Source organism: Erinaceus europaeus, chromosome 3 (genome assembly GCF_950295315.1).
Source record: "Erinaceus europaeus chromosome 3, mEriEur2.1, whole genome shotgun sequence".
NCBI classification, from domain to species: Eukaryota; Metazoa; Chordata; class Mammalia; order Eulipotyphla; family Erinaceidae; genus Erinaceus; species Erinaceus europaeus.
The window spans coordinates 88,324,043-88,351,954 of NC_080164.1; the positions used below are offsets into that span (position 1 = coordinate 88,324,043).

At 44.0% G+C, this 27,912-nt stretch overlaps 1 protein-coding gene across 1 annotated transcript in view; it reads right to left on the reverse strand.

The window, feature by feature from the left end:
• The window catches only part of SPTBN1 (spectrin beta, non-erythrocytic 1), a 173,852-nt gene that overhangs the window by 78,758 nt on the left and 67,182 nt on the right, over positions 1-27,912 (reverse strand). Inside the window, exon 2 of the mRNA XM_060187644.1 lies at positions 4,248-4,399. Within this exon, the coding sequence (XP_060043627.1) occupies positions 4,248-4,399 (152 nt within the window). The remainder of the gene's footprint in view (positions 1-4,247; positions 4,400-27,912) is intronic.

Here is a 27,912-nt window from a genome sequence, read left to right on the forward strand (position 1 = left end):
GAGAAAACTGGGATCCTTGAACTTTGCACTGTGTGTCCTTAGCCCAGTGTGCTACCGGCCTCTCCTCGCTGCTTTTCCCTTTTCGGACCATGGTCCTATCATCTGGAGGCACTTAAATGTATCCCCTTCCCAAGGTCCCTTTTGCTTCCAAATCTTTACCAACACTACCTCCATGCCAGGACTCATTCCAGATCATCTCCTGATTATAAAGGAGAAGTGAGACTTAGAGGGGTAAGCTGCCACCTCTCATATCTCAAAACAATGAATTGCTTACTTAAACAGTTAGCCCAGTGGCCTAGCAAGTGGTGCAGTGCATAGAGCATATGGATTCTAAGGCATGGATGGGGTCAAGTTTGATTCCTGGCATCACATGGGCCAAAGTGATGCTTGGTTCTCATTCTCTCTCCTCATTAAGTAATCAACAAATTCACTAATTAACCTTAAGAATACAAAACAAAACAAAACAGGCAGTCAGTTCAGGCCCTTTCTCTGAGAGAGTGGCATGTCCTGGGGCACAGTGGCCAGAGTGGAAGTCCATGCCTCTGGGAAGGTATGCGGGTGTTGATGACTCTTTCTCATGGCCACTGTTCTGCCTGGACTGCCTGACTATTCTGGAGATGGGGCCAATTGCACCCTGTGGGGCATTAGGGTTTGCAGGACGGTGCAATAACCACAGTGACGAGGTCTTTGTTTGAGAAGCAAAAAAGGAAAACAAAAGCATCTTGGGATTGGTGAAGCAGGTCTGCAGGTCTATCTTTATTTCTCCCTCTCTCTCTCCCCTCTCAATTTCTCTCTGTTCTTCTATCCAATAAATAAAATGGAAAAGTGACTGCCAAGAGCAGTAGATTCATAGTGTAGGCACCAAGCCCCACCAATAACCCTGGAGGCAAAAAAAAAAAAAAAGAATATAACTGGCGTGTGGCACAGTGGAAGAACCACTTCAAGGAACAATTGAATGCACCTATGTTTACTTTTCAGGGGAAGAGGAAAGAGAAAATGGCATGACCATTTCTGGTCTTAGTATACTAGTTGCTTATGTTTTTGTCTTGTGATCAAAACCAGATATTCACTGCCACACACGTTTCTACTAAGAGCAGGGTGGGAGGCACTCATCCTGAAAGCTCTAACAGGACATCCAGCTGTCTCTGAGATTTCCATCTGGCTCCCCTGGCTGGGACCCGAGTCCATGCAGTTTCTCCTTTTTTATTAGCTCTCTGTGGAAAAGAACTTGTACAGGGCACCTGCTCCATCAGGTGTATAACTCAGATTTAAGCTCACCTTCCGCCACACTGGGAGGAGCTTCGGTGCCATGGTATCTTTCTCTCCATATTGGAGATGAGGTTTTTTTTTTTTTTGTTTGTTTGTTTTTTTTTTTTTGGGGGGGGGAGTACGTGTCGCCAGCTGGCAGTGGCAATGCCCTCATAAAGACAGGAAGTATAGTTCACACTAATATGTTTCATGTGACTCTTCATGATTTCTTCACTCCTTTCAAACACCATTTCAAAAACGGAAATCAAGGGGCCGAATGGTGGTACACCTGGCTAAGCACACGTTACAATGTGTAAGGGCCCAGGTTTGAGCCCTCAGTCCCACCTGCTGGGGAGAAAGCTTCACGACTGGCGAAGCAGGGCTGCAGGTATCTCTCTGTCTTTCTCCCTCTCTATTTCTCCCTACCTTCTTCGATTTCTGGCTCTCTCTATTCAATCAATAAAGATAATAATAATAAAAAGAAATAAAAGAAATCTTTAAAAAGAGAGAGAAATCAATACACACAATCTACTAGGGCAAACATCAAGAGGAAAATGAAAGGGTTCAAAGGTTAAGGAGGAAAAATCTGGTAACAAAAATGAAATTTAAAGTTGCAGGCTGCAGTAATTTTAGCCAAGGTGCTCCAGACAGACTCCTTACAAAAACCAAATTCAAATGCAACAAACATGTGGCCCTCACCCTCCCCTACGTGGGCTCCCTGCCTTCACTCACATCCTGCAAACCACCTTCTGGGCAGCCTTCTGAGCTGGGTGAGAGTCTCCCTGCTTCATCTAGTCTGTCTGATGTGACCCATTGATTCACTACAAAAATGAAGTGACAGCACTTGACCATTTAGGGAACACAGGCATAGAACTCACTATAAATAAGTGAGACAAAGTGCTTTGGGTTTTGAGAGGAGCCTGTTCTTTAAACAAAAAAAAAAAAGGAAGAGGGATCAGACAGTGAGTGGTGCACCTGGTTAAGCACTGTGCGAAAGGACCCAGGTTCAAGCCCCTGGCCTCCATCTATAGGAGGTTGCAGGTGTCTCTCTTTTCCTCAATTTCTCTTTGTCTCTATTCAATAATAAATATATGAGAGAAATCTCGTTTCATTTCCACTCAGGTTTAAGAAGGCCATTCTCTCTTTGGGCCAGTTACAGATCAAGGTAACAGAAAGATCTGAAGTGGCTGTCAAGTTATGGGGAGGAGACTGAGTGAAATATAAGGCTTCCTGGCAGCTTGGCCAACCAGCACCATCATATTTTCCTGGTGATGTCACTGCAGCTGTGGGGCTCTGTCATGGGGCGGCTCTGGCTTGGTCCCACCACCACCTATGAAATCGTATGAACACTGGTAGCAGACAGCATTCACTTTCAGACCAGGGCAAGAGAAAAACCTGTTGGGTCAGTTATGTGACTGGTTAAGCTTCTGCGGTTGAAGATTCATAAACAAAAGTCACATCCGAGAGGCCTGCGGTAGCTCTGGCGTAGCTAAGGGGGAGGAAATTCTCACTGTAGGCTGACAACTTCACAGTGAATTAATCCAAAGCTTTAGTTGCCAATTCAGGTTCCCAAGGAGATGACAATATGCCAGCTTCACCCTACACAGCCCTTACCCAAGTAAAAAAGTGTGCAGGGAGGAAATAAAGAGAGAAAAAAATTGGATCAACAACGGTAGAGAATGTTCCATCCTCTGAAGGGAGGATGGACAACATAATCTATGCTACACCTGAGGAAGATGGGTCTATATTGGGGCAGCTTGGGATGTTCCTACTCATGACCACAGAATATGAGCTCAGATATACAGGGATGCAGAGGTCACATAGGCTCCTAAGTTGAATATGGGCCCCAGATCACATCAAATCGATGAGTTTTACAGTCAACAATATTTATACCCCTCCCCCATATTAGGGAGCTACTCTCTTCCCTGATCCAGCTTTCTGTCCCTTTTCCAGCCATGACATCACCTCCCCAGACAATAACTTGGATCCACCTGCATATCAGATTTCAGGCTCAGAGAAAAAAAACAACAAAACCTAGTATAGCTACAGGCCCTTTGAAATATAACTAAAATATGCCTACTAGCTCTCTATAAAATGGAGGATCCCCCAACACTTCACCTGCGCTATTCCAGCCTTTAGGTCCATGATGTTCAACAATTTGTTTGGCTTTGTGTTAACTGTTTTCAGCCACCAGATTCCATATGCTAGCATGATGCCAACCAGACATCCTTGGACAGATGACCCCACCAATGTATCCTGGAGCTCTGCTTCCCCAGAGCCCCACCCTACTCGGGAAAGAGAGAGGCAAGCTGGGAGTATGGATCGACCAGTCAATGCCATGTTCAGCGGGGAAGCAATTACAGAAGCCAGACCTTCCACCTTCTGCATCCCACAATGACCTTGGGTCCATATTCCCAGAGGGATAAAGAATAGGAAAGCTATCAGGGGAGGGGAGGGGATACAGGAGATCCGGTGGTGGGAACTGTGTGGAGTTGTACCCCTCTTAGCCTATGGTTTTGTTAATATCTCCTTTTTAAAATAAATAAATAGATAAATAAAATTTAAAAAGAGAGAAACAAAAAAATCAAGAGTCCACAGAATTCAATTCCTGCCACCTTAAAACAGCAGCTCAGATTTTCCAGAGAATCAGCAAGAGACATTTTAAATTATTCCATGACCTTGTAGGATAGAGATTCATCTTGGGGCCAGTGCCCAAGCCTGGTCCTGCAGTTTCCATCACTAGGCCTGCCTTGTTGAAGCAGCAGGTGCCAGCCAGGAGCTTTCTGAACAAAGGTAGTGATATGACCAGAACGAAGCCTCTTTCTTACAGTTCAAGAACATCACCTTGACACTGAGAATTTGCCCACATGCTCATCTCATTTATCAAGAGTCTCCTTGAGGGTATTAGTCATTAACTGCATAGCACTCAGGAGCAGGCAAGCTCACACTTGTGTTTCTCTGCCCACCCGTGGCACACAAAGTGGAGCGCGTCCACTTACCAGCCTCTCTCCAGAGAGGACCTCCAGCAGCTTGATGAGCATGCGCCCATCACGCAGGTCAGCGTACAGGTCTGTGATCCTGCAGGACACCCGGGCGAGGTGGGAGTTGACCCATTTGGTGAATGTCTTCTTCTGTACAGCCTCACGCTCATCTGCAAGCAGAGAAGAACCAGCTTAGCCATAGGCTGTGGAGTAAGTGTGAGTGTGTGTGTATGTGTGTGCGTGTCTGTCTCACAGCAGGATGACAAATCCACAGCCCAAGAAGAGCAGCTAAAACGAAGTTTATCAACTTCCTGCTTAGCTCCCCTGAGCCAGGCCAGGCCAATGCCTAGGGAGGAAGGAACTGTACCACCCTGGAACACCTGAGCCCGAGAGTGCCATCTAGCCATCCAGCAGAATAGCCTATGTTCTCGCTCATTTCATTTTCTCCTGAATCGTTAGAATTCTAAATTGCACTTCAGAATAACTGAAATCCCAAATTTCTCCTGAGCTTACTGAGCAGTCCTGCCCAACAGTGTCCTATCTGAGGGGTCAAATTCCTAGTGTGTGTTATGGCAAGTGACTTTGTGTGCGTGCATGTGTTTACACAATATATGCAAAGACATGGGATGGAGTGGAGTGGGTGGGTGTTGCAGAGCTCAAGAGATAGCAAGCAATCACTTCTCTTGTGTGCAAAGTGCCACCTAGGATAAATCACTGGTGACCCTGATTGTGCACCCCGCCCTACTGTCTGACTACAGGCTACTGAAGACCTTCAACAGGGACCCACAAAACATGCCCTGGTATTCACTGGTTATTCTCCATATGGCAGCCCCACCCTTCTGCTAGTTACTGGGCCCACTGCTAATTCCATTTTCATGAGTTTGTGACTCAAGGCCCTGGGGTCTCCCTACTGTGGAAATTCCAAGATGCTCCCACAACCAACTGATGAAAAAGAAAGCAGATTCCAACTGCTTTCTAATGCACTGAAATACCACTGGGTGGCAACTGAAGACACACCTTTGTTGATGGTGCCCATGCCTGGAGGCCTGGGAGTACTAGGGTAACCAGAGCATCCTGGGCAGGCTTTGTTGGGCTCTCCATCCATCTCACCACGGGGAGAGAGAAGGTAAGTGATCCTGAGTGAAATGTCAACTGCTGCCAGCCCTGTAGGTAAGACAGCCATGGGCTCTGCTAAGCCAGCTGCTCCCCTGCCTATACTTCCCTATAGGAACAGCCAGCCTGTCAGAAGGAGAAAGGCTGCTTCAGTGGTGACACAGACACCCAAGAACAGGAATGAGAAAGGGTGGGTTTTCAAAGAGACAAAGGTAGTGTGGGACAGGCTATAGAGTAGATAAGGAGCTGTAGTGGCACCATGGCAGGCCCTAGAGAAATGACTGCCTGCATTATTAACCATGCAGTCAGTCACCATGATGGATAGTAACTTTGTGACAGTGACACAGGGAAGTACCTTTTTTTTTTGGGGGGGGGGGCAAGAGTTGGCTGTTTTATAGGAGTAGGTCTAGAGCAGATCACAGACACACTAAGCTCCTCAGTCCATTATGCAGATGAGAAACCTCCTGACTCACATGTATTTAGGAGCAACTAGTAATCCTTCAATTTAGAATATCTTTTATATGCTACACTAGATCTGGAAATGCCTTTTATAAAGCCTCTGATGGACATCCTATGCTGTTAATAAAACATTTGGGGCTCCAAGTCACTGCCAAGTCCTCCCTTATCAAAGAAATAAGATCAAAATGAAAACCTTCTTAAAGCTATTTGTTAATAAGCCAGTGACAAATGTGTCCCTTAGCCTACTGTCATGTCTGTGGATGGATCTGGCATTAAGGAAATAACACATGGCACAAAGCGCAAGGACCTGCGTAAGGATCCTGGTTTGAGCCCCCAGGCCCCCACCACAGGGGCGTCGCTTCACAAGCAGTGAAGCAGGTTTGCAGGTGTCTTTCTCTCCCCCTCTGTCCTATCCAACAATGATGACATCAATAACAACTATAATAACTACAACAATAAAACGACAAGGGCAACAAAAAGGAATAAATAAATATTAAAAAGAAAGAAGTAACTCTGGTGCAGGTGGTATTGTAACTGGTAGAGCAAACGTTACTAAGTGTGAGGACTCAGGTTCAAGACCACAGGGGTTTCAGGATAGATGAAGCAGTGTTGCAGGTGTCTCTCCTTCTCTGTCTCTCCCCACCTAACAAAAACAAACCCTTTCCTCTCTCTGAACAAAACCACACCCATACCATGCTCCTTTTAGTTTATGAATTAATAGGAAAGTTTCTGAGGAGATTCTGAGGCTATGCTTCAAGAGACTCTAAGCACACTTCCATAGAGACCTATCCTGAAGTGTTACTATCTAGGCCCAAGATAAACAGATGGGAACAGAGAGAGCAAAGCAGTCATCAAATGGAGCAAGGGTTGCAGCTGCCCTCAGACACTCCAGGTAGGACAGAGGAAACTTGAAATAGAAGAGGAAATAACCAGGGAGTTGGCTTTCTTCCCTCTCTGTCCTACTCTTTCTTTTTGACTCTCACCTTCAGAAGCAGGGTCCAGGCAGTCTGAGTATGCTAGAAAAATCACCCAAGTTCCTCAGGCTCTGGGTACTGCAGTGGAAGAGACATGACACCATTTGGAGACCTGGCCCATAGGGATCAATATCCTTATGACACATGTGAAGCTAGAAAGGGGCTCAATAGAGATACACAGAGCCCTGCCAGCTTAGCCTGCTCTGTGTCCTCTCACTGAGGTGCTGGGTGATCAGCAAACACTGGTGAGGCTGCAAGGAGAGCCAGGGAGGGGGGAAATACCTGGCAGCCTCCTTGAGGATGAAACTATATGCTTGGGGACTCCGTCCTTTGTTCCTCCCTTCCTGAGAAGACACGATGACATCAGTCCTATACTGCTAGCCCAGAAAGGCTCAGCAGAGGTGGCCAGAAGCCAGGCTCAAGGACCAGGAGGTCCTTGGCACAGACAGTGTCTGAGCCATGCAGCCAGTCCCAATTCCCCAAAGATGGGGCACACTGGGCCATGGCAAGAAGCAATCCTTCTAAGCCCCATCATGATGGGGTTTGTAAGAACCAGAGGTTCTTGTCTGAAGGTGGGGTGGAATCTGGCGGGGGGGGGGGGGGAATGCTTTGGTAATGCCAGAAGGATGGCTGGGAGGGAGGTGCTACTGGCAGCTAGTAGGGAGAGGTTAGGGACATTGCTGTCACTCACAATAAAGGGCCCTCAGGTCCAAAATGGCAGAAGGGCCTAGGCAGGGCCCTGCTGAGTATTCTGAGCTCACACCAAAAGGAGGCAGCGTCTGCTGGGTTCTCACAGAGCACTTTCCAGAGAGGGCCACCTGGGCAGGAGTGCCATGCCCCTGTGCCCACATCAAAGGTCTTTTGATTCTGGCCCTTTGTTCCATGATGGCAGCAGAGATTCTCACCTGCAGGCCCACCCATTCCACAAAGGGCTCTGTGCTTTCTGGGGAGACAGGGGGACCCTTGCTAGCAGGGGGACTGAGGGCTGGGCTCTCCCTCAGTCAGAGTGAGTGGTAGTGGACACTTCTGTTTTCTGGTCACCTTTCCAGGGCCTCTGACTGCTGTTGGTCAAGTCAAACCATGCCTCTGTCTTCCCCTCTTCCTCAAGAGGGGGTCCCCACCCAGTCCTGCTCAAAATTGCAGGTGGGGTCTCCCGACATCAGGCAGGTTTCCCACCCTGGCCCAGGCTTATCAGCCACCATCATCCCAGATTTTATCAATAGGGCCTTGCCGGGCAGCTCCAGTCTTGAATGAGGTAAAGTGCACATCAAAGTGGCCAGCTGGTGTGCTGCTGACTCATTAAACCAGACCCCACCCCAGCAGCATTCTAGGGATCTGGGATCACTTCCTCTCTGGGAAGAACAAACCTTTACAAGTCCTCTAGACCATCCTTCTTTCTTTCTAAGGCTTTATTAATGAGAAAGAAAGAAAGAAAGAAAGAAAGAAAGAAAGAAAGAAAGAAAGAAAGAAAGAGAGAGGGAGAGGAAGGAGAATAATTTGACATCACTCGGGCACATGTGATGCCAAACAACAGACTCAGGACCTCAGGCTTGAGAGTCCAACACTCTATCCATTATACCACCTCCTAGATCACCTAAATCAATTTACTTTCAAAACAACAACAAAAAAAGTTCCTTCTATCTCATCCTATTAGATATTTAAAACACTGGGAAAGGGGAAACTGCTGAGTAGGAGACAGGAGGTTGTTGCTTATACAGAGAGAAACCAGAGACAGCCCAGAGTTGATACCAGAGATTCCTTAGGGGCTCCCTGGCACCTTCGATAGGCAGAGAGCAGAGCCATGCTGGGGGAAGGAGAGTGTGTGTGTGTGGGGGGAGGGGGATGCTTCCTCTTCCCTTTTAATTGAATTAATGATTGTATTCACTGAGCACAAATAAGGTCCCAGGTCCCAATCCAAGTATGTACAACCATCGTAAGTACTTCATGAATTACTAAAAGGACCAGGAACCTGGACAGGTTGGCTCTGGAGCTCAGGGTCTTAATCACCATGCTACAATGCCTCCTTCAAGTAGCATTCCAATGGTGAGAGGTATAAACTCACCCCTAATCCTAACTAGAGTCATCCTAACTAGAGTCCTTTTTACCAAGAGGCTTTCTCTGTCACTGGGATAGAGGCTATACTAGAGCAAGATCACTCTGCCATTGAAGCTGCAGAGAGTTGGTCTCCTCACAGTCCTTTGACTTGCCTGTCACAATGGTGCATACAGAACGGAACCCAAGACTGCACCTGAGGACACTTCTGCCTCTTATCCACGGGGACATTACCATCTATCTACTGATATAAGCCTCTGGGACGGGAGGCAGCTCCAGCTGTCTGGAAATGGCAGAGTAGGTAGAAGCCACGTGATGACTCATTGGGTAGAGTACACATGTTACCATATTCGAAGACCCAGGTTCAAACCTAGGTGAAGCTTCAAGAGCAATATATATATACATAGTCTTGTAGGCATAAAGTCCCAGCAATAACTCCAAGGGCAAAACAGACAAAGAAAAAAAAAACCCTGGAGAAGCACATGAATAAAAGATAGAACCAGCAGGGGTTCACAGCAGAGAGCTATGTGCAGGTGTGGCAGTCAGGCAGGACTCTTACATATGTCTGCAGAACAATTTTCCCGGGACCACAGATTTGACCTGGGACCAAGAGAAACAGAGTGGCTCTGAGAGTGAGGTTCAAACAGCTAAGTTCACACACAGGCTCAGAGAAGTCAGCCAGCTGCCAGGTCAATGGCAGCTATTGAGAGACAGAAGGGAAAAGCCCAATGCAACAAAGTATAAGGTGTGTGTATTGGAAGGCATGGATTCTAAGTGGACTCCTACTGTGGTATTCTTGCCTGACAACAGAAGGTAGGCCAGCCCTGGGGGTGATGCAGTAGATAAGGTGCTGGACTCAATCATGAGGTCCTGGGTTCAATCCCTGTCATCAAGGTACTAGAGTGATGCTCTGCTTTTCTCTCTTTCCTTAATAAAACCTTAAAAACAAATAAAAAAAAATAGAATTTTATAAGATGAAGTGCCTGCTAGTAACACTGTCATGCACCTGGACAGCCATGTAACTTCTTCAAAACTTACTGCATCAGCCAAGTGTTAACTGCCGGGGAGATGGGAGAGAAGACAGACCCCTCCCAGTCAAGTTTGAGGCTCAGTGCAGGTAATGCCTACTTGGCGTCTCCAGCCAGCAGTGTGGGGCTGGTCTGTGCTGGGATGACTGTCCCTGGGTCTTGTGCTGTCTCTTAGACTGCTCAGTCAGGTGAAGAGAGATGCAAATACCTGGCTACATCTCTTCTAAGTCAGGTGTTGTTTTCTTTAGTTTCTGATGGATAATTGGAAAACTTTTAGAAGACGCCCTTTCTTCTAGCGTTTGCAGAAGACGCCCTGAAGCAAGAGGATGAGGCATTTTAAAAACAAAGAAACATACCTGCCTAGTTGTCACCAAAGCATTGTGAATGCCCTTCCCATCATCTGCCCCCTCTAGACACATCATCTATGTATTTTCTTCTCATTTTCTTCGATACTGGGAGACTATTATATTTTTTGGTTGGGACACACACACACACACACACACACACACACACACACGTATATTTTTAACATTTATGTGAATACTAGTTATCCTATTCTGGAGAACTTGCTGTCTTAACTGGGAAAAGGAACAGTGTTGGCAGGAGCTAAGTGACAGAGCACAGAAAGAGTCTGGATGAACAGGAAGGGCACTGTGTAATGGAAAAGACCGCACAGCAGCTTTCTGTGACACCCTATGTGCCAAGTGTTAAACGCAGTCACAGCCACCACATGCCACCGTTTGGGCTCTGGGAAGGGGTGGAGGAATGCCCAGAAGCATGGAACATCTCTGGATGGAAAGTCTGGAAAATACAGAAATGAGCAAGTGACCTCATTCATTACCCCTTCAGAGCTTGAGTTTACCCTTGACTTCAGAGATCAAATCTTTCTTTTACCTTCTTTTCAAATAGTCTGAACCTGCTCATCGAATCCAAGGATATTTGCTAATTTTTTTTTCCCCAAGAGTGTAACATTTGGCCATTGTAGAATGTTTCTCTGTAAAGTCCTATCACTAAGTTAGGTGAAGACTTGAGCTCATAGTAGGAGAGAAGGCACAAGGATGAATGTCATGAGACAAACGAAAGCAAACAATAAAGCAATTATCCCTTAAGCACATGTCTACCACTGGAAATTTCAACTAGCAATGCTGTATCAAAAGCTGAGCTGGAATGTGACTGAGAATTTATTAAGAAGCACTCACACTTACAAAGTGTCTGTCATGTGCAAAAAACTATATCCAAGTCAAGGTTTCTTATATTTAATGAGCTAGAAATGTAGCTGAAGTGGCCTGAGAAGTGGCACCATGAATAAAGTACTAGACTTACAAGCTTGAAGTCTTGAGTTTGATCCCTGACATCACAAGTGCCACCGTGATACTCAGGTTCTGTCTTCTGTCATTAATAGGTAAAAGAAATGCTTTAAAAAAGAAGTGTAGCTGGGGGAACAAAAGTGAAAATAAAAGCAACTGTAACAAAGAAGCACAGGATCAAGGAGCTGGGCAGTAAGGCAGCGGGTTAAGTGCACATAGTGAGGATCTAGGTTTGAGCCTCCAGCTCCCCACCTGCAGGGGGGGTTGCTTCACAAGCAGTGAAGCAGGTCTGCAGGTGTTTATCTTTCTCTCCCCCCTTTGTCTTCCCCTCCTCTCTTGATTTCTCTCTGTCCTATCCAACAACAACAGCAACTATAGCAACAATAACAACCACAACAAGGGCAAAAAAAAAAAAAGGAAAAAAATAGCCTCCAGGAGCAGTGGATTCATAGTGCTGGCACTGAGTCCCTGCTATAGAGGCAAAGAAAAAGAAAGAAAGAAAGAAAGAAAGAAAGAAAGAAAGAAAGAAAGAAAGAAAGAAAGAAAGGAAGAAAGAAAGAAAGAAAAGAAACACAGGATCAATTGTTAAGAGAATGATTTCAACAATGTATTTCTGTGTGTCTGGAAGAGAAGTCTCATGACCCTGAGTATGGCTCCAGGACCCACCTTCTGGCAACAACTGAAGGCCCTGCCATGCGCCTTTGCTAGTCTCACTCACCTCATACAGTGCTGTCACAGTGATCTGGTTTTTCAAAGTTACACATAAAGTGAACTGATTTTTCAAAGTTACACCACAGTACCAAACTTTTGATGGCCCTCAACCACCAAAATCTCTGAACCTGGATTGATCTGAGGGTCCTTGGCAGCCTCTTTTGTGTGCTCTCATCCTCTTCCACCTGCTGCCTCTAGGATCTTCCCTGAAATACCACCCTCTTCGTGTTCCAGTCCAGTGGGCCTAGTCACCCTATACTGAGGTCTCACCTTTCACAAGCCTCTTACTCTCCCCACCATTTTCTCCTCTTAGGATTCCTTTAAGTCCAAGGCTAAGATTAGCTAGTCCACCAGTTGCTGACATGTGGTCACTTACCATTTTTATTAGGTAGGCAGTGTTCTAGGCTCACCTAGACAGTATCTACCTCCAGAGCAAGGACCTGATTCTGTATCTGTCTAGAGACTCAGTATATTCTAGGCAGAGTAAAAAGCACATTCATCCATTTGTTGAATCAATCAGCCAGCCTCCAGTGCCCAGCAAAATGTCTTTCAATAAATCTTGCTACTGCTGGTAGTCATACTGAAATCAAGGAGGAGGAGATTCCCTGTCAGATAGGGAGGCCCTAAATAGCTAACTGTTGATGGTGCACTACAAACAAGGCTTTCGCAACAGAGCTGCTTTTCCTACAGTTGTATCGTTGTTTGATAAATGATTTAAAAAAATAAAATTTCGGAGTCGGGCAGTAGCGCAGCAGGTTAAGCGCAGGTGGCACAAAGTGCAAGGACCGGCGTAAGGATCCCGGTTCCAGGCCCTGGCTCCCCACCTGCAGGGAAGTCGCTTCACAAGCGGTGAAGCAGGTCTGCAGGTGTCTATCTTTCTTTCCCCCTCTGTCTTCCCCTCCTCTCTCCGTTTCTCTCTGTCCTATCCAACAACGACAGCAATAATAACTACAACAATAAAACAATAAGGGCAACAAAAGGGAATAAATAAATATTTTTTAAAATGCAATTTGATATACTCTCTCAGATTAAAAAGGACCCAAAGTCAAGTCAAAAGGCTTGACAAATTTTGCTGTGTGGCTACTTCTGCCGCTTAGCTGTGGAGCAGAATGAAATCTCAAGATATACAGAAAGATAGGTTACATTAATGTGACCCAATAGGTCAACAGTTCTGAGAATTAATGTACACTAATGTTAACAATTCATTTCAATGCTTAACTTGTTTAAAAAAAAATAAGAAAAACCAAACTAACTCAAAAGAAAAGAATACAGGAGGGTGGAGTCCCCATGTGTGCCTTAGCTTAGAAAAAAAAATCATTTCCCATGAGCAATACGCAAAATACACAGAGCAGGAAACTGGAAACAGGCAACTGGCTGGAGTGATAATAGAGAATCCAACTGTTATCTTGAGGCAGCAAAAGGAAGGAAGCTAATCTCTGGGCTGAAGGCTTCCCGGTGACGGATTAGTCTGGGGGCCTTTAGTTTATGTTTGATGATGTGTATATAAATAGAACATGAGTTAAGATATTTTTCCCCTAACAGTTTAACCTCCTGAAATGGACAAAGCACACATAAACATCTGGTCTAAATGCATGTGGGGCTAATTTGCAGCTGTGAAAGCTCTCAGTCTTGATAGGCAGGCTGGAGTATGAGTCTACTCAGCGTAACTCCCAACTCTGCCATCATGGGAACCAGAACTCCATGGAAGGAACCTCTATAAGGATTCCTGCTGGAGTGAACAGAGAAGCCCAGTCAACTTCTGGTGTGAGGGGGTGTCTTACCACCTTTCCATGGTAATGATTTCAAGGTGAGTCCTTTTAAAGTCACAAGCCACAAAAAGCCAAGACCATGGAGGCTGTGGTCATATTGGCAAAGAAATTTGCCATTAACAAGCAAGAAGAATAACACAATGGACTTCTAAGAAAAGAGATAGGGAGAGGACTAGGATAGTAAATGCCAACAATGATTAGGTGGTATGTAATACCAGAACAAGGAGGAAAGAGTACCTTAAAAAATAGGGAGAAAGGGGCTGGGTGGTGGTGCACCTGGTTAAGCGCATGTGTTACAATGCCAAGAACCCAGGTCCCATTTGCAGGGGGAAAGCTTCATGAGTGGTGGGGCAGTACTGCAGCTGTCTGTCTGTCTCTCTCTGTGTATGTGTCTCTCTCTCTCTGTGTGTCTCTCTCCCCTTACCCCTCAATTTCTGGCTGTCTCTATCCAATAAATAAATAAAGATAATTAAAAAAAATTAAAATAGGGGGAAAAAAGAGGCTGGAGAGACAGCATGATGGTTATGCAAATTACCTTTAAGCCTGAGACTTTAAGGTCCCAGGTTCAATTTCCCATACCATCATCCATCATAAGGCAGAGCTGAGCAGTGTTCTGGTTATAAAAAAAAAAAGAAGAAGAAAAGTAAAAGTAAAAAAAAAAGGGGGGGCCAGCTGGTGGTGCACCCTGTAGAGTGCAGACAGTGCCACTCATGAGAACCTGGGTTCAAGTCCCTGGCCCTCACCTTCAGGGGGTAAATTTCACAAACAATAAAGCAGCACTGGATTTCTCTTCTCTGTCTCTCCCTCTCATCTTTTAGTAAAAAAGAAAGGAAGGAAGGTGCCAACACCCATGTGCAGCAGAGAAGCAATTACAGAAGCCAGACCTTCCACCTTCTGCAACCCAAAAAGAACTTTGGTCCATATTCTCAGAGGGGGAGAAATGTTAGGGGAAGATAACCAGAGGGCTCTGAACTCCAAATCCATCAGGAACTGGGGAAAAGGGTGGGGAGGTTAAGGAAGGACACTCAGAAGTAGTAGGTGTGACTTGGGGAGAAAAGGCAGGACCATAGGAAAAAATGGGCAAATACATATAAATATAGATAGCTACAGAAATAACAATCAACCCATATCTGTGCTCTTGGGAGAACTAATTAAGTTTCCAATGGACAGAATGGAGAGACAGAACTCTGGTGGTGGGAAAGGTATGGAATTATATCTTATAATTTTGTAAATCAATATAAAGTCACTAATAAAAGGGAAGAGAAGGGAAGAAAGGAGAGAGAGAGAGAGAGAGAGAGAGAGAGAGAGAGAGAGAGAAATTGCACAAAAGGCTCAATACCAGATTTCTCAACCTCCTATACTTCGGTTTCCTGCCTGCTTCAGGTGCTTTGCTGTTAGCACAGTGGGCAGTTAGCTTTGCTGTTACACAGTGAGCTTAACCAGGTGCACCACTGCCTGGCCCTGGCAATAGTAAAGGTCTATCATTTTTTTTTTTCTTTTTGGGTTATACATTCAAGGGACAAACATTTATTGAGTAACTAATGTTAAAAGCACTGGAAAGGACACAAATTATGAGTTCTCTTCTTGTGATATAGGACTTGGAACAATGAATAGAGTTGGGACTCTTAGGTATGACATCTTGGCTCACATGTGCTAGAGTTATACACTGGTTCTCTTTCATGAATGAATGAATGAATAAATTTATAAATAAATCTCTCCTTTAAGGGGGCTGAGCAGTTGCTTACCAGGCTAAGTGCACATGGTGTGAAACTCAAGGACTGATTGAGCTCCGGCTCCCCACCTGCAGGGGGGCCGCTTCATATGCAGTGAAGCAGGTCTGCAGGTGTCTTTCTCTCCCTTTCTCTGTCTTCCCCTCCTCTATTTCTCTCTGTCCTATCCAACAACAATAACAGCAATACGATAATGACAACAACAATAACAACAACCACCATAACAAGAAAATGGAAGGAATGGCTGCCAGGAGCAGTGGATTCATAGTACAGGCACAGAGCCCCAGCAATAACCCTGTAAATTAAAAAAAAAAAAATCTCCTGCCCTCCTACACTGCTGGTGGGAATGTTAATTGGTCCAACCTCTGTGGAGAACAGTCTGGAGAACTCTCAGAAGGCTAGAAATGGACCTACCCTATGATCCTGAAATTCTTCTCCTGAGGATATATCCTAAGGAATCCAAACCACCCATCAAAAAAGATCTGTGTACACATATGTTCTTAGCAGCACAATTGGTAATAGCCAAAACCTGGAAGCAACCCAGGTGTCCAACAACAGATGAGTGGCTGAGCAAGTTGTGGTATATATACACAATGGAATACTACTCAGCTATAAAAAATGGCCACTTCACCGTTTTCAGCCGATCTTGGATGCACCTTGAAAAATTCATGTTAAGTGAAATAAGTCAGAAATAGAAGGATGAATATGGGATGATCTCACTCTCAGGCAGAAGTTGAAAAACAAGGTTAGAAGAGAAAACACAAGTAGAACCTGAACTGGAATTGGCGTATTGCACCAAAGTAAAAGACTCTGGGGTGGGTAGGTAGGGAGAATACAGATCCAAGAAGGATGACAGAGGACCTAGTGGGGGTTGTATTGTTATATAGGAAATTGGGGAATGTTATGCATGTAGAAACTATTGTATTTACTGTTAAATGTGAAACATTAATTTCCCAATTAAAAAAACATAAAAAAAAGAGAGAACGCAAAAAAAAATCTCCTTTAAAAAGTCAAATTTTTTTTTTTGAAGATTTTCTTTATTTATTAATGAGAAAGATAGGAGGAGAGAGACAAAGAACCAGACATCACTCTGCTACATGTGCTGGCGGGGACTGAACTCAGGACCTCATGCTTGAGAGTCTGATGCTTCATCCACTGCGCTACCTCCCGGATCACAAAAGTAAAAAAGTTTTATTTATTTATTTTACTGTTATTGCTGGAGCTAGGGGATTACAGTATTTCACCTCTCCCAAGAACCTTTTTCTCCCCCCTCTTTCCTCTAGATAGAAGAAAAGGAGAACCATTCCACCACTTGGAAGTCTCCCTGACTGCTGCCCACTAGGCATTCCCATGTGGTGGCTGAGGGGGGTTGAGGGCTGGGGCTGGAACCTGGGCCCTGGATTATGAAATCTGTGTTCTACCTATGAGACACAGTTTGAACCCCACTCCCCCCCCAAGCATGCTTTCATTCCTTGAAAATTTATAGCACTAGGTAAGTGATGTGCATATTCAACTACAACTGAGCTAGCTATTTTAAGACATATTCATATAAAAAAGAAAGTTAACACTCACAAGGTCAAATGGGTGGAGGAAATGTGCCAACTTCCTTTGTGGCTTTTGTCAACCTCACCCATACAATGAATGGTTACACAAGCTTTCTTTCAAAGCCAGCTAGTCCAGCATTTTGGCGGGCTGATCCTGTCAGTACACCTTGTACACTGCCTGGCTGTATTAAAGGACAGAAAAAACAATGAGTTGACTAGGGGAGTGGCACCAAAGAGCTTCTTACACTAGTAAAGCTGGGCATGTGGCTCTTGGTCTCCACTAACTTTCCTCTTTTCACAGAAACCCTATTTCCCACTGACAAGAACACCAGTCCAAGATTTAAGCCCATTTTATGATAGTGTACAAGGTTTAGCTGAACCATGGGATGACCACAGTTTACAACTAACCGGTCACCTAATTTGTTTTTTCTTTTATATGAAAAAAGAAAGCGAGAAAAGAGTATGAACTAAATAGATTGGGTTTTCCCCCGCTATTTGATTTGTGTTGGAAATATAAACCAGTTGCACCATGTCAATCAACCTAAATGCAAGTCTCGCCACCCCCCTGCCCCAAACACAGTGTAACCTCTTCCCACTGTCCCAGGGGGAGTCTACGTGCAGCCCATCCTAGCAAGCTAGGCTTTAGCTCCCATCCCACAGTCAGATGCTGGCAACAGATGTGAGGACCAGGCTATTTAAACTTTTGCCAGTTTGGGGGGAGAGGTAGTCGTATAACTAGTTACTAAAAACTACCTGATATCCAGGTAGTACTGAGTATTATTATTTTAAAAAAAGTTTTAAAAAATCTTTATTGGATAGAGACAGTAAGAAATTGAGAAGGAAGAGGGAGGTAGAGAGGAAGAGAGACAGGAAGACACCTGCAGCACTGCTACACCACTTGCAAAGCTTTCCTGCAAGTGGGGACCGGGGACTAGAACCTGAGTCCTTGTGCTCTGAAATATGTGCGCTCAACTAGGTGTGCCATCACCTGACCCCCTGAGGAGCATTATTGCTAGGTACTCTAGATATAGCAGGCATCTAATGCATTAACTCTTTTGCTTCATAGGGGCTTTTTATTGCTATATGACAACCTTGGCTGTTTTTCTTCAGTGATCTCAACAAAGATAATAAATGACCTTGGAATTGGTTGGCAGAGGTTGGAAGCAGGGTTGGCAAATAGCAGTTCTTCCTTCAGGCTTAGGCAAAAACAAGACACATCTGTCCTTGGAGTCATGGAGAAATGGACACACTTGAATGTGGCTGGTGAGGGCAAAAGGAAGTATTAAGAAATTAAATGGGGCCAGGTGGTGGTGCACCTGGTTGATCACACATGTTTCAAAGCACAAGGACTCAGGTTTGAGCCCCCGGCCCCCACCTGCAGGGGGAAAGCTTTATGAGTTGTGAAGCAGGGCTGCAGGTGTCTTTCTGTCTCTCTCCCTCTCTCTCTTTTATTTTTTTCTGCCTCCAGGGTTATTGCTGGGGCTCTCTGCCTGTACTATGAATCCACTTCTCCTAAAGGCCATTTTTCCCACTTTGTTGCCCTTATTGTTTCCACTGATGTTGGATAGAACAGAGAGAAATCTAGAGAGGAGGGGAGACAAAGATAGACACCTGCAGACCTGCTTCACTGCTTGTGAAGCGACCTCTTTGCAGGTGGGGAGCTGGGGCTAGAACTGGGACCCTTATGCTGGTCCTTGTGCTTCATGCCAAGCACGCTTAACCCACTATACTACCACCTGCCCCCCCATCACTCCTTTTCCTCTTGATTTCTGGTAGTTTCTATCCAATAAATAAATAGAGGTAATAATAAATAAAAAATGAATTAAATATACATTTCCTCCTTTCATTAACCATAAACACACAGGCATGCACAAACATACGCACACATGTTTTCTTTCTAGAAAGCTTGTAGAAGAACACTCAGATGTAGGATGTACAGGGTAGGGAATGTAAATATTTTAACTAACTGTGAAAAATGGATAGCAAAACAGGAAAGGCCAGAAATAGCTGAATATATGTTTTCAGGTCAGTTAATTAAAATATAATCTATCCCTATAAAAGAATAGAATGGAAGTACTACAAAGAATAAGGGATGGAGGCCGGGCAGTGGCACACCTGGTTAAGCACACATATTACATACAGTGCATAAGGACCTGGGTTCAAGCCCCTGACCTCCATGGCGAAAGCTTCATGAGTGGTGAAGTAGAGCTGCACTTGTCTTTCTCCCTCACTATCTCCCCCCTCTCAATTTCTCTGTTTCTATCCAATAATAAATAAGATAATAAGGGAATTTCTGTAGTAACCAGGCCTAGGAAGGGTCACTTGTAGAACAGTGTATGAGTGTTTAACATGGTCCTAACAACATTTATATGTTTAAGTAATTGCACAGGAAGGTAGAGGAGAATACTTTCCACACGATTAATGGTGATGATCTCAAGGGAATAAAGCTAGCAAGAGGAGGCATTTCCGCTTCTCTATTTTTGCTCTGGTTTCTAGGTATTATTATTATTTTTAATGTGCACATACCGTCTTAAAATATTTATATAACAAGCATTTCCAGTTGAGGAGGAAAACACACAATTCATTTTTATTTGATAAGAGGGCTCAGGCTCACCAATGACCCAGAGATTTATGGATGGGAATAAAAAGGGCACTCACTGGAATAAAGGCGAATTCTCCTGGGACACCTAAAAAAAAATCAGCATTTTAAAATAAATAAAAAGCCACCCATCTCCCGAATTTTTCATGGCTTTCTCTGGATAGTCAGTATTTAATCTTATCACACAAATATATATTACTGTTTCCTATTACTAGAAGGAATGTTGAAGTGATAGTCACTAAAGAAATAACTGAGAGTTATAAGATGTCAGGTTAACTGTTTTCAAGCCACGGGAACAAAGCAAAGTAGCCCCGAGGTCAGGCTGTGAGTACCTCCTCACCTGCACTTCGGTCAGAAAAGCTCCCATTTTATGCCCTTTATTTACTTAGGTTCCGCCTTGTGTTTTATCTAAAGGGGAACAAATGGTCCCCTTTATTTTATTTTTTTTTTAAGGCATTTGTAAATTGCTGTACTAAATGGTGGGAAATAACAGGGGCTAGAGGAGTTTACAGTTTAATGACAGGCCTGCCTCAGCGGTTAATTATACTGCATGGCAATCTGCAGTAGAAGCACCCTGGGATCGATCACCTGACCACAGGCAGGTCATAGGGTCAAAACTTCAGTTAAGGCTGGAATTCACTTTGGGTCACCAGTCAGCAATAGGGTAAGATCAGAGCAGCAGGGAGCAAGTGCTGCAGGTGTCTCTCTTGCTTCTTTTTCCTACTAAAAAAAAAAAAGCACAGTAGACAGTGTTGGACTCTCAAGCTTAAGGCCAAGTTCAATCCCCTGCAGCTCATATACCAGAGTAAAAGCTGCTCCTCTTTTCTCTTTCACTAATAAGTAAACTCTTTTTTTCCCTTTCTTTCTTATTTATTTTTTCATAGGACAGACAGAAATTGAGAGGGGTGCAAAGTGGGGGGCTTGAACCCTGGTCCTTGCACATGATAACATGTATGCTTAACCAGGTGCACTACTACCACCTGGCCCCACAAATAATTTTTTTAACATTTTTTTAAATTTTGCTTTTCGCCCCTTTTGTTGCCCTTGTGTTTTTTTATTATTATTTTTGTTGTAGTTATTGTTATTATTGATGTTGTTGTTGGATAGGAGAGAGAGAAATTGAGACAGGAGGGGAAGACAGAGAGGGAGAGAGAGAAAGACACCTGCAGACCTGATTTACCGTCTGTGGCCTGTGAAGAGACTTCCCTGCAGGTGGGGAGCCAGGGGCTTGAACCGGAATCCTTAGCTGGTCCTTGTGCTTCATGACATTTGTCCTTATTAAACTGCTGCGCTACTACCTGACCTCCAATAATTTTTTTGTTAAAGTCACAGTTTACAATGGAGTCCTCCATCCACCAAAGCCCCAGACATGACCCTGGCAGCAAAATAAATAAATAAAAATTTAAAGTATTAAATGAAAGAACCCAACAAGATCTGGGGAGACAGTATAGTGGTTATATTAAAAAAACAAAGACAAGGGGAGTCAGGCGGTAGCACAGAGGGTTAAGCGCATGTGGTGCGAAGTACAAGGACCAATGTAAGGATCCCGGTTCAAGCCTCCGGCTCCCCACCTGCAGGGGAGGAGCTTCACAGACAGTGAAGCAGGTCTGTAGGTGTCTATCTTTCTCTCCCCTCTGTCTCCCCCTCCTCTCTCCATTTTTCTCTGTCCTATCTAACAATGACAACATCAATAACAACAACTACAACAACAATTAAAAAACACAAGGGCAAGAAAAAGGGGGAAAAAAAAACCTACTCACCCACCCCTCCCCCCAGAGGTATTATTATTATTATTATTATTACTTTGGTGCAATACTAACTCAGTAAAATTTTGCTTTTAGGGTAGGGATCTTTAATACAAAACAAAACAAAACAAACTTTCATGTCTGGGGCTTCAGGTTCCAGGTTTAATCCCCAGCACCAACATGAGCCAGAGCTCAAAAGAACCCATGGGGCTGTAGTCTTACCAAGTACTTCAGCTGCCCAAGTGACAGACTTCAGGGACATAATCCTGAAAGGTGGGAGAAGGGCTTCTTATCTCCCATATCTACTGCCATACTTCAAGTTCTCCGGACTCTTAGTGAACGGACCAACCACTTCTAAGGGCTTCATTCACATGTACTTAATTCTTAAGAGTGACCATGGAAAGTAGGAACTTTTCTCATCAAACACATGCTACATAAGAGGAAACGAAGGCTCAAAGAGGTTGCCTGCAAAACTAGCCCTGTGCTGGGAGTTAGAAACAAGAGGGCTTTTTCTTTTCTTTCTTTTTTTTTTTTTTACTGCAACTAAGATAGAATGGGGTTCAAACCTCAATGCTGATTGAGTGTTTTCTCAATCTAAAAGGGTTGAGAATCAGAAGATCTCTTAAACTATCCTGCTGACTTAATTCCTGACAACTCCAAAGCTGGGAATTTTATCTAAGAAACCTTCATTAGGAAAATGAAAAAGAAAAAAAAAGAAAAGGAAAGGAAAGAAAGAAAGAAAGGGAACACAACATCTCCCATAGCTTCAAGAACTCTTTCGTTTCCCAGCAGGTTCTCAAGTCCCCTCAGAGGAGGTGGTGCTCACCTCCCCTGCCTGTCACCTGGAGGGAGAATCATCTACCTTGCACTATGTCATGGAGCCCCTGCTCTAACCAGCAACCCAACCCAAAGAGCCATACTTTTTTAGATGTCACCTACAGGGACCAGTACAGAAATCTCCATTATTCTGTCTCATTCAAAGCCGATTAAAATTCCTCCCTAGACTCTGGAACCAATGAGTCAAGGAAACTAGTTTGGTAGTTGCTTCATCATTGTGTATTTTAACAGATAAGATAGTGTAAGATGACATCTCTCTGAAAAACAAAACAAAACAAACAAAAACCAACACCTAGGATCGGTATCAGCAGAAGGCTTTGAAAATCTGCGGGCTGTACACATGACCAGACTTTTAGGTATGTTTTTCCTTCATGTCAGGTTTCCAGGACTGCCCTGTCCTTGGCCTTGGGTAATCAGGTACCCGTGAGCAGAGCAAGGGAGAGTAAACCGCCTGTTGTCTGCACGAGGAGAGGTCTTCAGATTGGGAAGCTAGCAGAGTGATTAATGAATACGAAGTAAAGCTTGAAGGAGTTTGCAGCAACGACAAAAAGTCGTTAGACTTTTTAGATCTTTTAAAGTCATTAGACTTTAGCTAGATCTCTCCTTTTATCTTGTGGCAGTTCTTATAGGCAGATGAGTTTAATGAGACCTGTGGCAGCTGCCTAGCTAGTCAGAAGAGGAAGCAGTAATGATAATGATGGAGGTGGGGGGAAGGACTTCATTCTTGTAATGAACCCGGGCTATTTGAACAGATGGGTCTACCTTCCAGAAAAATTCTTGAAAAGCTTTGTGGTCTCAGGGAAAATCAAAGACTATAAAACAAGAAAACGAAGCTTTTTCTGGAGGGCTGAGAAATCACTCCGGGATTAGAGAAGTAGAGGCAGTTCAATCTCTGCCACAATTCCGTGGAAAGCAACACCAAGGGATGCCCATGGCCAGGACAGGCTACTCTCCTGTGTCTTAGTGAGGTCTCTGTAGGGAGTGTTCACTCCAGTAGTTCATCCCCAACACTAAGAAGAGTAATTAGTTATAAGTGAGAAACACTTAGTGGTGATGGATGAGTCCACTGTTCTCTATCCTACACTTGTTTTATTATTTATTTATTTAGCCTCTAGGGTTATTGCAGGGGCTCAGTGCAAATCCACTGCTCCTGGAGGCCATTTTTTCCATTTTTTCTTTTAACTGAATAGGAGGGGAGAAACAGAAAGGAGGGGGAGACAGAGAGAGGGAGAGAAAGTCACCTGCAGACATGTGAAGCAACCCCCCTCCCCGTGGGGAACCAGGGGCTCGAATCAGGATCCTTGTGCAGGTCCTTGCCCTTCGTATTCTGTGTACTTTACCTGGTTCACCAATGCCCAACCCCCTTGTATTATCATTTATCATCTTGAGTACTTCCAGGTTTTGGTTTTTGTGTTTTTTTCTTTTTTTGCCATCAAGGGTTATCGCTGAGATTTGGTGCCTGTTATTGTTCCACCATCCCTGGTGGCCTTTCTTTCTTTCTTTCTTTTTTTTTTTTTTTTTAAATAAAAGGTAAGAAACAGAGAGTCACAAAAAGATACAGAGCAACCTATAGTACTGCTTCAATGCTTGTTAAGTTCCCCCCCCCCCGCCATGCCTTCAGGTGAGGCCTGAGGTCTTGACTCTGGGTCTTTTGTGCCCTACAAGGTGAGCCACCACCTGGCCTCAGATCTGGTACTTTAAAAAGTGCACAGTAGAAACAAAAACTCTGGGGCGATGGAAGCAGTGCAGTGAATAGAGGTGCTGTATTTGGAAGCATGAGGTCCTTGGCACCCTGTGTGCCAGAGCACTGCTCTGGTTGTTGGTCTTGTGTTAGTGCATAGCAGCAGTAGCAACAACAATAAAGAAATGCAAATTCTTTCAGAATTGACTAGTTACTGGCAGTAAGCTCCTCTCAGTTGAGAAATAATGAGACGGGGAAGTATTTATGCTGTAAGAGTGAGATATGTCTTTTCTAGGGTTATAACCACCACCTAACACGCACACACACACACACACACACACACACACACACACGCACGCACACACAGACACACAGAGAGCTAACTGCAATACTACAGATCCTACTATTCTGAAATTGCTTTCTCAGTAAAGCAGATCAGCCTGCCCTGTATAATTCAATAAGCAGGCTGTAAAGAAATCAGTGTGTGGGGCGGGGGAGATAGTATAATAGTTATGCAAACAGATTCTCATGCCTGAGGCTCCAAAGTCCCAGATTCAATCCCCTGCACCACCATAAACCAGAGCTGAGCAGTGCTCTGGTGTGTCTCTCTGTGTGTCTCTCTGCATCTCTCTCAAAAACAAAATATATATTAAAAAAAAAAAAGAGTCAATGTGGGTGTTCAAAAAATGAGAGGTGTTCAGCTAAGATATACCAGAAGCTTGTAAATGTTGGTTTCCTCAAAGTCTCAGGTGCTTTTTTTTTTTTTTAGTTTTACCATTAATCTCCACTTCTCAGCCTACCAGCAAGAAATAAAATCTACCCCTTACGTAATAACTTGTCATCCAAGCTAACCTTCACACAGGTTTTTACTTTGAAGAGGATATGCTTCCATTTAGAAGTTTGGAGGTTTTTAGAATTGGCTTCCTTCCCTATATGAACCAAAGGCAGTCAGAATTAGCCCTCAAACCATTTTCATATGTGGCTGTAATGTGAAATAAATAAATAAAGCTGTTAATTATTTACATAAAGAAGGTCACAAAGGTTTGTCCTTGCAACATCATAAAACAGTTCTCAACAGTTTTAACCCCGAGAAAGGAAAACACACACACACACACACACACACACACACACACACACACAAAAAAAAAAAAAAAAAAAAAAAAAAAACACCCAATGGTGTTTAGCATTGAGATTTGGGGTTATATAACCTATTTCTAAAGCTACTAGGGTTAATTGCCATGGGCTATTTGCTTTCTCTGTCACACTATGTTCTCTGGACCTTACAAGACAATGCAGTCATTTTAGTTGTAATCCACTGGCTAGAACTGGTTCCCACCTTCTCATCAATTCTCTAAAACCTACTGTTAAGCCTAAAGTCAGAGGCAAGAGTCACAAATTTGTGGGGATGACAATGGCGCTTTTCAGAATAATTTATAGCTGATACATCTCCCCAGCTCACAGGAGGACAGGACAACACTGCTCAACTCCCTCACCAAGCCCAATATTAGCCACATGCTCCAGCTGAGTGAGGACCTAGTTTAGTCTCTGTTTTTGTATTCAGAAAACTAGAGATTTCCCCTTGGCTGTGCAGTTCCTTCTGTGAAGGAAGGAATCATCTTTTACTGAGTAATGCTACATGTGGATGTGGAAGATGGGGAGTTGAGGTGTTTCAGAAACATGTGCTTTATCTAGAGAATGGCCAAAGTGTCAAGCACTAATCTCTTAACGTTATAGCTGGTAGTCTGGCACTGTATTCTCTTTCTTTCCTTTTCAAATTTTATTTATTATTGGATAATAAATTGGACAGAGAGAAACAGAGAGGAGGAGGTGATAGGGAGACAGAGAGACACCTGCAGACCTGCTTCACCACTCATGAAGCTTCCCTCCCTGCAGGTGGGGACAGGGGCTTGAACCTGAGTCCTTGTGCACTGTTAAGGTGTTTGCTTAACCAGGTACACCACTGCCAAGCCCCTGCACTGTCTTTTGAAGGTCAGTCATATGCCTGTGAGGTGCCACATATTAAATAGAAACATGCTTTTTAGAGTTCTTTCTTCATTACATCTCAAAGAAAAAGTGAAAGAAATGGCTTGACTTATGTAAAGTAAGAAAATAAGCTTTACCCTCAAGAGGTCAAAATGACAGTTGATGACACACATTCATACAAGATGTGTTAGGGAAATGGAGTTAGGAAAAATAGATGTGGCAATGACAAGACACTTTTCAGCCCAGGAAAGTTTCCTAAGAAAGATTCACAATGGGGAGTAGGGCAGTAGTGTAGTGGGTTAAGTGCAGGTGGCACAAAGTGCAAGGACTGGCATAAGTATCCCAGTTCAAGCACCCATCTCCCCACCTGCAGGGGTGTTGCTTCACAGGCGGTGAAGCAGGTCTGCAGTTGTCTTTCTCTCCCCCTCTGTCTTCTCCTCCTCTCTCCATTTCTCTCTGTCCTATCCAACAACGACACAATAATAACTACAACAATAAAACAAGGGCAACAAAAGGGAATAAATGTTTTAAAAAAAAGAAATATATTAACATTAAAAAAAATAAAATTCACATTGCTCTCTCCTCCCTCCTTCCCTGCCTTCCTTCCCCCCTCCCTCCACCCCTTCCTTCTTTCCATTGTTCCATTCTTTCACTAGAGTGCTGCTCAACTCTGGCTTATGGTGATGTGGAGGATTGAGCCTGGGACCTTGGAGCCTCAGGAATAAGTCTCTTTGTATAACCATTATGCTATCTCCCCTGCCCTCATATTTTCTAAATATAGATACTAGTGAATAGAACAAATGTGGCATTAACCAACTCAGGAATCCTTAGCCTTGTGACTCTGGACTTTCCAAGCAGCAGGAATTAAGATCAACAACAACAACAACACACACACACACACGAGATCACCAGGAGACACTTGTCTAGACTAAATTAAATCACTTCTAGAATTATGTGTGTGTGGGGGGGGTGGGTTAACAGTACATATAAATTACTTTCTCCTCATGCCAAATGTAGAGTACAACAGATGAAAAGCAAATATTTTGAAGTTTTATGGCATGACAAGTAAGGATAAACTGGTATCCCTCTTAAAAATTATTTTCAATAGCTGGGGAGGTAGCATAGTGGTTATGCAAAAAGACTTCCAATTCTGAATTCTATGGTCAATCCCCAGCACTACCATATGCCAGAGATGAACAGTGCTCTGATAGAAAATTAAAAAAAAAAGGGGGGATCTGGGTGGTTAAGCACATGTAGTACTAAATGCAAGGACTTGCACAAGGATCTGGGTCCGAGTCTCGCTCTCCACCTGCAGGGGGGATGCTTCACAAGCAGTGAGGCAGGTTGGCAGGTGTCTTTCTCCATCTCTATCTCTGCCATCTCTCTTAATTTCTCTGTCCTATGCAATAAAATGCCCCCCCAAAAAAATGGCCACCAGGAGCAGTGGATTCAAAGTGTCGGCAATGAGCCCCAGCAGTAACCCTAGAGAAAAAAACAAAAGAAGGAAGGAAGGAAGGAAGATAAGACAAAACATCTTGGGTGTCAGCAAACTCACCTGGAAACCTGGGAGGTGGTGCAGTAGATCAAGTGATGAATCCTCAAGTACAATGGTCCTGGATTCCATACCCAGAACTGAACAACTAGAGTGATGTTCTGGTCCTCTCTCATTTATTATTTCTCATTAATTCATAATAAATAAATGAATCCTTTAAAAAAACAAAGCAGGAGTCGGGCGGTAGTGCAGCAGGTTAAGCACGTGGTGCAAAGCCCAAGGACCTGCAGTATTCCAGGCCCTGGCTCCCCACCTACAGGGAAGTTGCTTCACAAGTGGTGAAGCAGGTTTGCATATGTCTGTCTTTCTCTCCCCCTCTGTCTTCCCCTCCTCTCTCCATTTCTCTCTGTCCTACCCAATGACGACGACATCAATAACTATAATAACTACAACAAGAGCAACAAAAGAGAATAACTAACTAACTAAATATATATATAAAAAAAAAAAAGCTGGGAATTGGGTGGTAGCACAGTGGGTTAAGCACACGTGGTGCAAAGTGCAAGGACCGGCGTAAGGATCCCAGTTCAAGCCCCTGGCTTCCACCTGCAGGGTCGTCGCTTCACAAGCAGTGTCTTGTCTGCCTTTCTCTTCCCCTGTTT